This window comes from Anthonomus grandis, chromosome 10 (assembly GCF_022605725.1).
Source record: "Anthonomus grandis grandis chromosome 10, icAntGran1.3, whole genome shotgun sequence".
NCBI lineage: Eukaryota > Metazoa > Arthropoda > Insecta > Coleoptera > Curculionidae > Anthonomus > Anthonomus grandis.
This window is the reverse complement of record NC_065555.1, coordinates 17,149,282-17,165,448: the sequence shown is the minus strand read 5'-3', so window position 1 is coordinate 17,165,448 and position 16,167 is coordinate 17,149,282. Positions and strand designations below refer to the sequence as shown.

General features: G+C 30.7%; 1 protein-coding gene across 9 annotated transcripts in view; it reads left to right on the top strand.

Moving 5' to 3' along the window:
- Positions 1 to 16,167, top strand: part of LOC126741443 (formin-binding protein 1-like) — a 125,965-nt gene that overhangs the window by 90,631 nt on the left and 19,167 nt on the right. For 6 of the 9 annotated variants that reach the window (XM_050447855.1, XM_050447853.1, XM_050447854.1 and 3 more), the window contains exon 8: positions 5,552 to 5,581. The exons of 2 other annotated variants lie outside the window; for them this stretch is intronic. In XM_050447855.1, coding sequence (XP_050303812.1) covers positions 5,552 to 5,581 — 30 coding nt within the window. The remainder of the gene's footprint in view (positions 1 to 5,551; positions 5,582 to 16,167) is intronic. One more of the 9 variants, XM_050447850.1, reaches the window with a different exon arrangement.

The window sequence follows — 16,167 nt, the reverse complement described above, 5'->3', positions numbered from 1 at the left end:
TGCCATTATTTTGGACAATGCGTAATCTTCAATTCTCCAACCCGTATAACTCGGACTTATTATAAATATTATTATTCTATAAATAATATTAAATTCTTATTAATTTAGGGTTTGCCCTAATCCAAGCAGTTAATTACCATGTGATAATACAAAAAAAAAAATTATACATCAAAATAAATTATTGAAATTGGTTAAAAAGATAAATATATAAGTGAGAATAAAAAGTGAACAAATTAAAACAAAGATTCCAAGTAAAATTCGCATAAAACATATAATTTTGTTTGTTTGTATTATTATAATAAAGGTTTAAATTGTAGTGCCTCAAAAAAAAAAATTTTGCTCTCATAACTTTAGAGGAAAACCAATTTTTATTGACTTATTTTTTTTCTCTCTAATCACTTTTAATAATTTTTTCGATTTTTACTGTATTAAAAAAATCTTGTATAATTACATTGTTCCAAATATATTTGATGGAAAGTCTGCTGACTCAAAGAAATCTTAACTTTTATTTATCAATCTTTGAACCCGACGAATCAACTAACTGGACCAGAAAAATTATCAGATCGTTAAAAGAAAACATTAAATTCAATTTATTATAAATTATTTATCGTGATTTAATAACGGATAAATTAAATAAAATGGGAGTATTTTTTTTAAATCCTCGGACACATCTATTTTATTTTTGGACCGGGCATATTTTGATATCAAATGTAAATATACAGGGTGTCGTGAAAAGTGTGACATAAATTTTGTCTTCCTAAACGAAACCGCCTGTATATATTTTTGAATTTTTGGATCTTCAGCTGTTAACGAAGTAACTACGTTTAAATAATAATTATCACACTTTATTCTAGCATAAATTCATAAATTACATTCCACATTCTAAAATTTTATTTTATGAAATGTTGGAAGTGGCCGGCATTAACAGCTCTGCAGTACCCCAAACGATCGATAAATTATTGCTGTACATTTTTAATAAAATATATTCAGAAGAATTTTATGGAGAATCAGAAAATGCAAAAATATACAATAGGTTCCATTTAGGAAAAATATGTTTTCTGTCACATTTTTTTGCGACACCATGTATATTACATTTGATGTTAAAATATGCCCGATCCAAAAATAAAATCGAAGATCCCTTTTATTGAACTTATCCGTTATTAAATCCCAACCCTATATATAGTATTTGTCATGGAAAAATATACTTTTTACTTGTGATTATTATGGCCCTATCTCAAATCTGGCAATTTTTGATATACACCTCTTCGCCTGATAAAAGACGAATTTTTGTAATGTAAAGTTTGACACTTTTTTAAGAGTTACTGTTTCTTCCAGAGGTTTAAAAAAAATGGAAATATTCTCTTTATTGTTTCAGACTTTCAGGAAATTCAACGTCCTTTTTATATATTTTTCGAGCATTTCAATAATAAATTAATTTTATTCCAGACAGTGTAACACTTGGTGTAACACCAGTGTAACACAGGCATTTGATCTAATCTCGTATTAAGGCTTCCAGAAATCTGACAGTTTTTTTAAATATCTTCCAAGCTTTACCTGTTTCCAGCTTTTGCGACATTTTGGCCTTTATTTAGGCCGAAAAAGTAGCTGTAGTCCAATAGTCCAGACATCTGATGTTTTTTTATGCCTTTCAGGTGTTTGTTGCAATTTTTCATTTTATTTCAGGTTTTTGGGTCATTTTTAATACATATTCCAATAATTTTGGTTTTATCCCTGGCAGTTGAAGTTATTTTTTATTTTGTTCCAGGCTTTTAAGATTATGTTTTATATCTTCCAGCGATTTAAAATATTTTGTCATATTTTTCAAGTTTTTGATGCAATATTTTAAACCTTTCAGATCGTCCGTGATTCAGCAATCTGATATTTCTTTAAATATTTTTCAAGCTTTTCCTGTTTCCAGCTTTTCATGTTTTGAGCTCTATTTGGATCATCTTCAGGTTTATTTCTATTCAAAAAAACAGCCTATTAGCAGTAACCAATAACGAGATATGAATACATTACATCAATACATGCGTAATTATGTATTGATGTTATAATTCCTACATTTATGGTAGAAAGGTGAAAGACACTAATTCACTTTAGTTTTTTATTTGAGGTCCTAGACATGCTATATTTTCTCTATTTAACACAAGGACGTCAAACTTTATTGACAGTTATCACATAGAGATTTGTTGAAATTTTTAATTTTATTCCAAGCTTTTGGTTTCGTTTCTTATGTCTTCCATATATGACACACTTGATGTTTTTTTAATGTCTTTCAGGCATTTAATATAATTTTTAAATTTAGGTCTGGTTTCTTTAGGTCATTTTTAATATATTTTCCTGGCATTTGAAGTAATCTTTTATTTTATTGCTGGCTTTCGAGATAATTTTTTCATATCTTCCAGCGATTTGAAATATTTTTTTATCAATTGTTTATGCATATATGAAGTCATTTTTCATTTTATTTCAGGCCTTTCAAGTGATTTTGATGCCTTTCAGGCATTTCAAATATTTTTTATTTCATGATATTACCGAGATCCTTGGATGATTGTACTATTTTGACTTTCTAATTAATATACTTTATGAGAACTTATTTTTAAAAAATAATTAATTGCAGAAAGTAGTTTTCTAATAGCACTTATATTACCTTTTCTAACATGTTTGGTATTTTAACTGTACTTTTAGAATATTGTAGTTGATACTGCAGGTAGTTTTAATACTAACCAATTTTGCATTTATGAGAATGAAAACCCAAATTTCCTCTTAAAAAAAAAAGAATTTTTAAAAAGGTATTTTTGACTTAAATATGAAGAGGCTTTAACTAAATAAGACTTAAGATAAGGGTCTTTGCATACGTTTCGGTCCGTCTAAAAACCATCACTAGGGCTCGAAAAAAAAATGTCAATCTAATAGTATTAAAATCTGAGAGTAGTACAGATTTGTCGTTTCAAGCAATTTTATTTACAATAATTTTAACAACAAAGTCTATAATTAATATTCCATTAATTTTAGTGAATTTTCTCTCAAACGGTACTTCCGAACGACTGAAACTAAGAATACCTTTTTTTATGTAAAAAATTCCAATCAATCAGTAAACAAATAGAGCCATTTAAACATGTCTGAGATGTCTTTCATTTAACTTTTGGAATTTTTAGGTCAGAATCCGATTAGAAAAAACTCGAAATTTCGATATTTTATGATAAAATAAATTGCAAAAAAATGATCCATGTTAATAAGTGTAAGTTAACACGTTGCCTTATTTTTGTGCAAGAATTACAGTAGTGGAAAAAAGTAGAGCAACGTTTGAAAATACTTTATTTTTTCAAGCAGTGAATGTAAACCAGAAGTAAAATTAATTCCAGTAATTTATTATTACACAAGCAATTTAATATTAAGAAAAAAAAACATGTTTCCTTGTCCTTAGTATTTTTGTATTAAAAAATTATTTTTTAGGTGGAAAAAAGTAAAGCAACATTTTTTAATATTCGTTTTTATTCCATTTCTAATAAAAAAACATAAGTTAATATTTTGTAAAGTACCCGTTATTCTTAATTACATCTTCACAACGTTTTGGCATAGATCTTATTAGCTTAGAAATAATCCCTGGATCCATATTCACCCATGCTTCCTTCAATGCTTCAAACAATTCTTGCTGATTTTTATAAGATTTTCTTCTGATTTTGGAATCTAATATGTCCCACAGATTCTCAATTGGATTGAGATTAGAGGACTGTGAAGGCCATTCCATTACATTAATGTTTTCCTTTCTGAACCAAGCTTTTAAGAACCGAGAAGAATGCTTGGGATCGTTGTCCTGTTGAAATAAATGTCTTAAAGGGCATAGTATCATCAGCATATGGAATCATTTGGCTCTCTAATATGTCCTTATATTGAAACCGGTCCATTATACCTTCTATTTTATACAGGGGCCCCATACCATAGCCCGAAAAGCATCCCCAAACCATTACTGCTCCACCACCATGTTTCACTGTTGGACAGGTATACTTGAGGTTGAGTCTTTCATTGACAGGGCGTCTAACATACACAATTCCATCACTTTTGAACAAACAAAACTTGGATTCATCGCTCCAGATTACCTTTTTCCAATCATGCTCTGTATAATGTAGATGCGTTTTGGCAAAACTTAAACGGGAACGTCTATTTTTTTTTGACAGCAGCGGTTTTTTGGCAGGTCTTCTGGCAAATAACTTGGCCTCTAATAGTCTATTTCTCACCGTCCTCGAAGTTACGTTCACTCCAAGCTCTTCGGATATGCGGTGCTTTATCTTATTGGATATAAGAAAAGGCTCATTTTTAGCAATTTTGATAATTTGTTTATCGGTATATGGAGCGGTTTTTCTACGTCTCCCTGACTTTTTCTTAACAGATAAAGCGCTATTTATATGAAACTGCTTAATTATACGAGACACGATAGATCTATGTAACCTAAATGTCTTTGCAATAGCAATCTGCTTTTGACCACTTTTGTATAAATCAACAATTCTATTTTTAATATCGACAGATAAATGTTTACCGCGAGGCATCTTAGGCAGCCAAATACCAATCAACTTATCAGTTTAAACTAACACTAAGTAAAATATTTTGCATGATTTGAGAAATATTTCAAAAATGTTGCTTTACTTTTTTCCATTCTGAAGTATTCTTTTTTGTGTCCCTTGGTAAAACGAGATAACAATTAACAGTTTTTATTGGCAAACCATTTATAAGTACCATATGTTTTTATCTACAGAAATTTTATGCTAAAAGTCATCATCTAATATTTTATTTTAACAACTTATTAAATGTTGCTCTACATTTTTTCACTACTGTATGCCCCTTGAAGTTTAACTTTTTTTTGAAAAGAGTCTTAATTTAACCTCAAAAATACGTAGTTAAAGCTTTTTTTATATATCTAATGACATATTACACGAATCATTTTACATTTCTGATATTTAAATAAATATAATTATGATATGGTTTTTAAAATACTCACTATGTTTTTCCTTTTTTTTATTTATCCTTATCTTGGTTGATGCCACCAAATGTGCTATGGTACCGATTGTGTTTTACTAGTAAGTAAATTTTAGAGTTACTGCATCGTGACTTGTGCATTGTGCATGATTATGATTTTTTTTCTTATGTTCTGTCCTGTCCTGGCATGCAATTAAGAAACAATTCACATTAAAAAATTCCAGTTTGTCAGTTTTCTTAAAAATTCTTTAAATATGAAAAACTATTAATAAATCGTAATAACATTAAGTAATTCTCTATTTTGAATCTGTTATAATATGCACAGTCATTTTCTCACGTCTTGCCCTAACCGCAAAGACATCCATTACTGCAATAAACAAATAAATGCACAATCATGATTGCATGATGCTATATTGCATTGTTACGTTTTAATAAAAGTGTGCCACAATTTATTTAAAACTTTTTTTTTTGTATATATATTTTTGCTCTGTAGATAAATTAATTGGCGCTTTTTTTCTTTAAATAAACTTTTACCACTTTTAGCTAATATAGGCTTTTGATTTTTTTTTCATGCGTACAGAAGCTTACCGAAGTCTGTATGGCAATCAAGGTATGTCGCTTTAACAATGCTTTATACGTGTGTCATGTGTACAGTACAGTGTCCTTGTCAATAAATGTTCTCATACAAATTTCAAACAATTTATGTTTATAATTTAACCGACTTTGATGTGTAAAATAAATTTTTTTTTTTATATTATGGGTAAATTTTGCAGTTTACTTATTTCTGCATAATGTAAACATGCACAGCTGTAAAATTTAAGGTCATTCGTGGCGTCACTCATTCAGGAAACGTTTTGTTACGAACTCTGTATGAAAATAATGTTGTTTAACTACGTTAAGTAAAATGGTTTTTAAAAGACTTTGCGGAATTACGATTTTAGATGGGAGTGAGTTGGAAGAATTCGGCTTTGTTTGAAAACAAGGTTATTGTTCTTGTTATCGCGTACAGATAAATACGAATTCTAAGATATTATTTTTTTATTAGTAAATTGGTCACGATTATTTGTTTTAATTAATGATATACACTTGATATAAATGTATTCGTTTTATCGCAAGTTCTATTTGAAAAAAAACATTTTTGATGATTAACACGTTCCATTATTTGATGGTGATAATTCTTTGTAGAAAAACTGTACCAGAATATGTCGTACATTAAGTAATTAATAATTCGATATTTGTTTGAGGGATATTTTTTTAAAATAAAATACTTGAAATACTTTTTTTTTTAAATAAAAAATTGTATATTATTTTTAAAAATTGGCAGTTTTTAATTTATAGAGGGAACTTATAGATGAGTTCTCATGATAAGGATTTTTTTTGAATTTTAATTAAATATTTGACCATTGTATATTTGTACATAAATTCCAAATTCGATAGCGAGATAATTGTAAATAAATACAAAATTTTGCCAAGACATTTGGTATCTTGAAAAGACCTCTCAACTTTATTTTTTAAATACGGTCCTGCATTTTTTTATTCCTTTTAAAATGCTGTATTTAGCAGCATTCATATGTTTCCAGACGTTTCTACATCATCAGGGGTTTTCCCTCAGTGCGAACCTGACATCTAGATCTGTCTTTTTTAGATTAGATATGTGTAATAGTCTTCATATAAATATCATAAGTTTAATTAATTGTTAGAAATTTAAACCTAATTTTAGCGTTTCATCATAAAAAAAAACGATGTCCATGGATGGTTATGTCTTGTGTCGAAACGTCGGGAAACATATAAATAAAAGAATAAAATTTGCAATAAAAGTCGCAAAATTATTAGTTTTTTTAAATATGCATGGTGTTTCATTAATATTGCGAAAAAATTCAGGAGGAGTTTCCTTACTTAAAAATAATAAAAAAGTGCCTATAAACCTATGTCCGCAAATGCTTAATTTCTAAGATACAGGGTGTTAAAGCTTTATTTTTATTTTTGTTTTTTCTTAATAATTTTGATAGGTATGCATATATTTGAACGAAAATTGGAATCTGGGGGTTTTTTGATATGGTAAATTCAAATTTAATGTTACGAGGGTTCTCACTTGTAGTGGGCGCTACATACACGGTTTTTTATACTTTAAAGCGTAATAATTTTCTTATGGTTGCTTAAATATTTTTGTTTACAAAAAAAATAAATGTATCTATCATTTTCACGTAAAAAAGTTATCTTGGTCAAAGTCGCTACGAGCCAGCGTTTTCCAGATTTGAGAATTAAAATAATAAATTCATTACATTTTAGCGTTTGAGATTCGAGATATGATCAGCTTTAAATATGAAATCTGGAGTTTTTATTCACTATCCAATGTTCTTTTGAAGCTTAAACAAAATCAATGTCAATATTTTATTAATTTTATTTTATATTTTTTAATTACAAAATATTTTTCATTTAGTGAAAAAAAAATTACCAAGTTCTGACGACAAATATCTACTTTTAAAAAAGCCACTGGTGGAACATAAGTTATAACAGTTGTTCAAAACCCCTAACTGCAATACAGGCCTTTATTCTACGACGCATCGATTGGCGAACTCGTTCAAATATTCCGGGTGTGTGTTTAATTGTTTCACAGGATGCGATAATGCGATTTCTTCCACAGGATCTATTGGGGTTGTATAAACCAAATGTTAAGGTGACCCCAAAGGAAAAAGTCCAAGGAATTAATGTCTAGAGATCTGGGAGGCTCGGATACACTATGTTCAAATATTCACGCGCAACTAAACTGAAATGAGGTGGATCTGCATCGTGCATGAAGTACATTTGCAATCTTAACTGCAATGAAACATTCTGCAAAAGTATGGGCCATTCGTGTTCCAGGAAATGACGATAAACTTCTCCAGTAAGCTTCAATGGCAAAAAGAATAGACCTATCAAAAGGTCTGCAATAATTCCAACCCATACGCTAAGAGAAAATTGATGTTGATGACGGCCTTCTAAAATTGCATGTGGATTCTCATCCACCCATAGGTGATTATTGTGAAAGTTCACTATGGCTTCTCTGGAAAAATTTGCTTCATCCGTGAATAATATTTGTCTTAAAAACTGCGGGTTTTCGCCAATTTTTTGTTGCATCCAACGGCAAAAATTTAGTCTTAACGGAGAATCAGACGGTAATAGTTCTTGTACCCGCTGGATATAATACGGGTATTGAAAGTTATTCTTTAAAATTCTGAAAACCGTAGAAGGACTTACATTTAAGTTTAAAGCAATCTTTCTAGTGTTTGTTGCAGGATTTTCCTTAATTTTATGAAGCACATTTTCTTCTACTCGTGGAGTTGCTGCTGTGCGCGGTCTCATGTTACCAGTAGTTTGTTGTTGAAAACTTCCAGTGTCACAAAGGCGTTGGTGGACACGGGCAACGATATTTGCCCGATATATGATGCGGGATAACACGATTAGGATATTTCTCCTTATAAAGACGCCTGGCTGCTAATGAATTGCCGTTGGCCAAACCATAAACAAAATGCATATCGCACATCTCACTATTTGTGTAAATCATTGCAAAAAATTAATAATTTAAAAATTATTAAATCCGTTCGGTATAATGGATAAATGTACTAAATGTTTGTACGTTATAGGCCTTTTCATACATATTTTTTTAGTATGTCTGTTGCCTTTCGAAATTTTTTATATACAACATTCCTTTTACATTTATTATTTAATTAATATACAAAAATCACCACCTAACAGTTTTGAACCCAAGAACGATTTTTCAGCATTGTAAAGGAATTTATTTTCCAAGGTATAGATTTGACTATACATATCCTGTGTCTTTTTCTTCAGCTGCTATCCATTAATGGATGTTTGCGATCACTTCTGACGATTCTTCCTCTATCTCTGGTGGTCTAATAGTTTCTATTCCTGTACAATGCTTATAATATAAATATTTCGGATTCACGATATCCCCGTGAAAACTCCATTGAATATTTTACATAATAATTTAAATACTTGCAGAAGATGGTAAATACAATTAAATAAAAAAATACAAAATTTACATAATAACAAATATTACAGTCTAACCTGCATCCTGCACCAACACATGTATAGCATTGCTTTTAAATTTGCTGAGCCTCCAAATGGATGAAGAGATAAATGTCCATCCAGAAGACTTAATGATCGACCCAATAGACTGTGCATTCCATAATTTGCTCAGTGAGAGCCACAATAATAATCCTATAGACAAAACAGACATCATTAACCTTTCTTCTCTGAAATAAAGATTATTAGATATTGATTACTAAATTCAAAATTGCAAAAGTTTATGAATTTCCTCTGGACTTGTTTCTAACTTATCAATATGTACAGCATAGAATGGAGATCAAACCACAGGTGCTAACTCTAATTGAGATATTACCAAAAATCCGTATAAAATTATTAAAGTTGAAAATGAAAAATCATGCGTTAACCTTACAATAAAATAAAACCCAGCATTTTCTATTGCATTTGATATTATTGCACTATAATGATCCCGAAAAGTGACTTTGGTGTCAAACAAGATGCCCAGAGTTAACATTTTTAAGTTCTCACCATTTATAGCATAGAATATGTGTCAATCCTGCGTTGATTTCCAAAAGAAACTAATATAAGAAAATTTACGTAAATTTAGAAAGAGGAGATTCAGAAGTAATAATCCTGTATATTTTCATGTCATCTGCAAACTTCAAATACTTGCAAGAGCAGTGAATCTCTATTATTAGTAAACAAATTGAAAAGGAGAGGTGCATAGTGTCCATCTTAAGGTGGTGTGATACATTGATCATGGTCGATACGAATTCCTCAACTTTAACCATTTTTCTACCACCATTTCCACGACAATTCACTAAAATCTTTGGCTTTTAACGTAGCTAAAGGAAGTCGATGAATTATCAAACGCCTTGGAGAAATCCGTGTATATAGCGTCAACCTGATGTTCACTCTCCAAGGTGCTCAACAGAGCAGTCTCATAAAGCAGCAATTCGTAGATCTCGCAACAAAGCCATGATGGTCATCAACAATAATTCGTTCTCATAACAAACTAAGTTGATCACAAACTAATGCATCCAACAATTTTGGTAAAGCTGTTTTGCAACCCCTCTGTAATTGCCAATCTATCTCCCACCTTAAAAATTGGAACAATATAGCTCATAATGTTCCAATTTCATAATCCGGTATCTGAGCATTAAAATTGTGTACTTAAACAGAGCTGAAAAATTTAGCAAGTCAGATATTGGCCATCATCAGCCATTTTACCACAATTAAACATGCATTCAAGGAGATCAAACGACCTTTTGTGCTCATTAACAAATCTCCAGAAACTACGATGGTTTTCAAAAACATTTTGTTCTATTTTACTCAAATATAACCTTTAATCACGATTGGTCAGAACCCTGCAAGTAGCACGCAGTTTAGAGAAATGAACATAATCTTCCTGAAGTCTAGATTGCATAAAAGATCTGTGAGCTACTTTTTTCTCAATAATGAGATTTCAGCACTAAAGTATTTTGAAAAATTAGAGCATTTTACAGATATAAACAATGACACTCTCTGATATATGATGTCATGCAACACCAACGAAATGACTCCTCTTTAACAGTTAAGTAAGTCAACATTTCTTGCCAATTAAATCTCCGTAGAAACTAGCTGAAACCCATAAAATCCCCATTCCCAAAATCATAAAAATATTCAACTTGTTTAAGGCTTCAGTGACTAGTACACTTTATTTCACAGTAGTAATGCAAGTGATTGGAAGCTGAGTGAGTGGAAACAATAAATCAGTTAAAGGAACAACTCTCTATTTTTCCTTCTAATAGTTGAAGCAAATGGTACTTTTCGTTGCGTCAACACATGCCCCAAGTACGAAATTTTGAGGTTCTTCGCTATATATCTTTGATAGATTCACATCACCTCGATGTGATACAACAGTTTGGATCATTTTGTGAATATTATTCTGAGATTGAGGTCTAAGTAAAAGTTCCTTAAGACATTTTTAAATTTCATAAATGAGCTCCTCACTTTTGTATTCAGCTTTTGATTTCTACGTCTGAGGACCGCATAACCAATTCTCCAGATAGTTAAACTTTTTTACTTTTTCTTCTTCACTATGGTATGGTAATCTTGCATTCTGGAACTCATCTAATTTGCTGGTGATTTTAGGTCGGCCATGCATTCCACTATGTCCCGGAGCCTTTGGAGGTCATTCATATTATCTGGTTATCAATACTGTGGCAACTGCATACCGTATATTGTTGATCCAAGTTCCATTTACTTTACCGAGAGCTTCTTTGAAGATGTTTTCAGAACAAGGGCTGGTATTATAAATATTTTTCACAAGTTAACTTTAACCATGAAGTTACCCTTAGCAATAAAATGTCAATTTTAAAAACGTCCCATTTCTTCTTCGTCTTTGAAACGTTATTAGGGCCATGTGCTACTGTCAAAAGATGAATTTTTCGTGTTTTTATTTTGGCTTGGCCGTAGATATACTTTTAGAAATACAGCCTCTACAAGCTTAAGAACTATGAAAAATGCCGACGACATTTTCTATGACATATCGGATGCTAGTCAGATAGTAGTCTCGAGAAGATAATTTCGGCTTTTTACATCTATTTATATGTTGAGGAATAGAAGCTCTTTTAGTTTTAGGGTACATTTCAAATTGTTGACAGAATATATGTCAAAAACTAAGATTTTTTAACTTTAACTGATACCCCATCCACCCGATAAAGTTAACTCCTACATTTTGAAGATAACTGTGACATGTGACGTTATTCCACAAGTTAACTTTAAGTTATCTGTCAAAATAGTTTTATAATACCGGCCCTAAATGGGTAAAAAAGTAAGGGAGGTCACATCTCTGTCTTATATTTCTAAGGATTTTCTGTGCCTTTTTGATTTTGATTGTTTTTAATCTAAATTCAAGTTGCTTCAGCATGTGAACGACTTTATGATATTGCATTCTATCAAATGCTTTTTCGTAATCTATGAAACACCTCACTACATCTTTTCCCTGATTGCAACAGTTCTGAACACTTGTATTGCGATCAGTGGCTCTCTCTATAGACTTATTTGACTAAATATGTAATAATAATACTTATTTTACCACACACCCTATCAAACCTAATTTGTTTAAAAAAAATTAAATAATAAATTTTAGGTATATATTTTTAAGATCTTTTTTTTTATTTGTAATTGAACCTAAATTAATATTAAGAGACAAAGATTTGGGTCGAGCTTGACAGAATGAAAATAGAGCAATTTAATATAACGGTACGATCATAAATCCCAATCCAACCCTTTATTTTTACACATCCAACGGTTAAATATTTAATAAAAATGAAAAACCTTATAATTAAGTCCTGTAGAAGTTATATAAATCATTATAATTATTAACGAATCTAGATGTGAAAAAATTGATTTTTTTTAAATAACCTTAAGTTTAACTTTTTTGTTTGTAAAAATGCCTTCAATTTTCCCTTAAGTCGAACGTTAACTTACGAATTTGATACTATATATGTTAACAAGCTCAAATATGCAGGGTGTTTTTTAAATATTGAGGCTTAAGTTAGAGACCTATTTCTCGAATGAAATCATGGAATTATGAGCTACAGAGTGAGAGTAGCAAATAAGGAATTTTGTTTAAATTGTTCCCTTTTTTCTACCTAGGCTTTAAGATAAATTTTAAATTTATTCGAGGCATTTGAGGTCAAATTATGTTTCCCAGAGTTTTGAAGTATTTTCGCTAATTTGTATCTGAAATATCTATGGCTTGGTGACCACTTAAAGCACATCTTTCCATTATGCTATTTAATTCAGCACCTTCTATTTTCCACGTGCCGAATTTTTCAATAATACATTAAAGATCCTGACTCAAAATTCCCGACGAGAGTACTTCCCAATTTCTATTCAATAGTTTTTTCATCGTCAATTTATATGTAGAACAAAATTTTAAAGAAATCAGAAAAACCGTTGATGCTAAATTCCATAGCAGAATGGCAATTGAAGTCTGACGTCTTTCGTTTCGAAGTCGTTGCTTCGAGAAAATTGAAATAATGGTTAAATGCTAACAGGAATTTAACGTAAGTTTTTGCTTTATGACCCAGACTTTAAGACAAATTTTAAAATTTATTCCAGGCATTTGAGGTCAATTCATGTTGTTTCCAGACACTTTCATTCATTTATTTAAAGCAGTTAAGATTTTTTTCTAGGAAATTAAAGTCATTTTAATTTTATTCATGGCATTCGAAGCTATTTAAAATTTTTTTTTAGTAATTGAAGGAATGTCTTTAAGGCACTTGAGTTCATAGCTTACTTCTTCCAAGAATTTAAAGTGATATCATCTAAATTATTCTAGACAGAATTTATATAAGAAATCTCTATGCTACTTTTTGTATCGTTGAGCACCATCACGCGTCATTCTACCATTCTATTCAGCACCTCGTCCTTTCTAGGGTCTGGAATTTTTAGTACTACGTTCAAGCTCGCAAATAAAAAATACGCGACGAAAAAACCCCCCGAATTTCAATTTCCTGATTAAAAATTCCCGAACGAAAGAATCCTGCTATTTTTAATATTCATTGCTTTGAATATCCATCGGTTGGATAAATTGAATATGTAATAAAATTTTCAATAAATCAAGAAAACCATTGGGGCCGAAAATACCGTATAAAAAAATAAACATCCCCCAAAAAAAATATCGAAATTTCAAGGTACAAATTAAAAAACCACTTTACGGAACCGGATTTTTTCTTTAGGAATTTCAATCCTCTTAATTAAGGTTAAAAAATTAATAATTAAGTTCCGATGAAACGATTTATTTTTCACTTTAACATTTTTTGGCATTTAAATCTAAAAAACGCATTTTTACAACTTTTAGATTTTTTTACTGTAATATACAGGGTGATTCATTAAGAATGGGCAATCTCTGAACTGGAGATACTACATACCAAAATATGACGATTGTCTTATACAAATGTTGCAGGTTTACGAGATACAGGGTATTTAAAATTGGAATTTTAATTTGAATTACATTATTTATACAGGGCGTTAGTTACACCCTGTTACTTAGGTAAATTACAACATATCTTTTTTGCCTAATCAGTTATGGCTAAAACGCCTTGAAAATCTAAAAAACAATTAAATTTTGATTAAAAAAGATACTCGTTTCATGTAACTCTATCAGTTTTTAAGTTATTTGCATTTTAAACATTAAGCGTAAAGAATCCTAAGCCACCGTTATTACATTGACATTTTTTCAACTAGGCTTGTGTCAGCACTTATCCGTTTTTCGTGTAAAGAAATTATATGACAATTTTACTGTCACTAAGTAAAAGTGTATTATTTGTAGTGAAAATTCTAAAATAAGAAAATCACGTCATAAAGAATATATCAAAAGTGAAATGCGTGATATGATTTGCGTTTTTGCTCAGTCAAATTATAGTAGACTTGGTGCAGCCAGAAAGTATTTAGAATTATTCCCAAATCGAAGACAACCCAATCACAAACTGTTCAGACGTACTTATAACCGCCTAGGCGAAACAGGGTGTTTTCGTCCTAAGACCTTAAATGATGCTCCAAAAAATATCAACGTCGATGATGAAGAAGAGGTTTTAGCTCGTATTTCGGAAAATCCAGATCTCAGTACTCGTCGGTTAAGTACGGCAACAGGAATAAGTCAATCGTCTATCTGGAGAATTTTAAAGAAAGGGAATCTCCGTCCATATCACTATACTCGTGTCCAAAATTTGCTACCTCAAGATTTACCAGTTCGCCTACAGTAAATATTTGGTGTGGTGTAATATCTGGTTTTTTTATTGGTCCTTTTAAACTTCCTCCTAATCTGAACGGACCCCTCTATTTAAACTTCCTTAAACAACAGTTAAACCCACTACTAGAAGATGTACCACTAGCCATAAGGCGGAACATGTGGTTTATGCAAGACGGGGTGCCGGCACATTTTTTTCTGCCAGTACGGCGATACCTGAATGAACATTTTCCTCACTGGTAGATTGGGCGTGGCAGTGAATTTGTTTGGCCATCTAGTCGAGACTTAAACCCTCTAGACTTCTCAATATGGTCACATATAAAGGACATGGTTTAAAAAGATAGAATTAATTCCATCGAACAATTACGGCAGAAAATTCAAGAAGCTGCTAATATTATCAAAAATAATCGACAAATGTTATTTAATATTCGAAGATCTTTAAGAAGACGCCTTAGAAAGTGTATTAAAGTGGAAGGCGGGCATTTTGAGCATTTACTTTGAAGTTTTCTTTTAATATTGTTACTGATTGTTATTTGTTGTCTTTACTGTTGTTACCCAGCATAGTAGTAATTTAAAAGAATAAATTCCTATTAAGCCAATATAATAACGGTGGCTTAGGATTTTTTTACTCTGAATGTTGTTTAAAATGCAAATAACTTGAAAAACTGAGAGTTACATAAAATAAACAAGAGTACCTTTTTTATTCAAAATTAAACTGCCTTTTAGATTTTCTAGCCGTTTTAGCCATAACTGATTAGGCAAAAAAGATATGTTGTAATTTACCTAAGTAACAGGGTGTAACTAACGCCCTGTATAAATAATGCTAAATTCACCACAAAATTCGTAATTTTCATGTCAAAACACATAAAGTCGCCAATTTTCAAGACGATACTGCTTAAAATTATTAGAAAACTTCAAATTAAAATTCCAACTTTAAATACCCTGCATCTCGTAAATCTGCAACATTTGTATAAGACATGTTAAGCTTAATCGCCATATTTTGGTGTATAGTATATCCAGTTCAGAAATTGCCCATTCTTAATTAATCACCCTGTATATGGCAAAGGTGTAGGTCTCAAAAACTATCTCTAACGAAAAATTTACCGTTAAAAAAATTTGAAATATCTAGTTAAGATTATTAACTAAACCTTCAGTTTTTTTTCCAGTCATTCTTTGCAATTTTCGTTACAATGAACGGGTCTATAATATATACCATAATAACCCAAAATATAACACGTACACGAGCAAATTTCTGCAATTTTACCACTTACTTACCCTCGTTGTCCAACTTTTCCAAGTTTTCCAGATCAGTACAAATTTACTCTAAAACCCTTCATACACATTGTATATACTCATATAACACCCATTCAACATTATTTTCATACAGCAAAGTTTAGTCTGTAAAGTCTCCT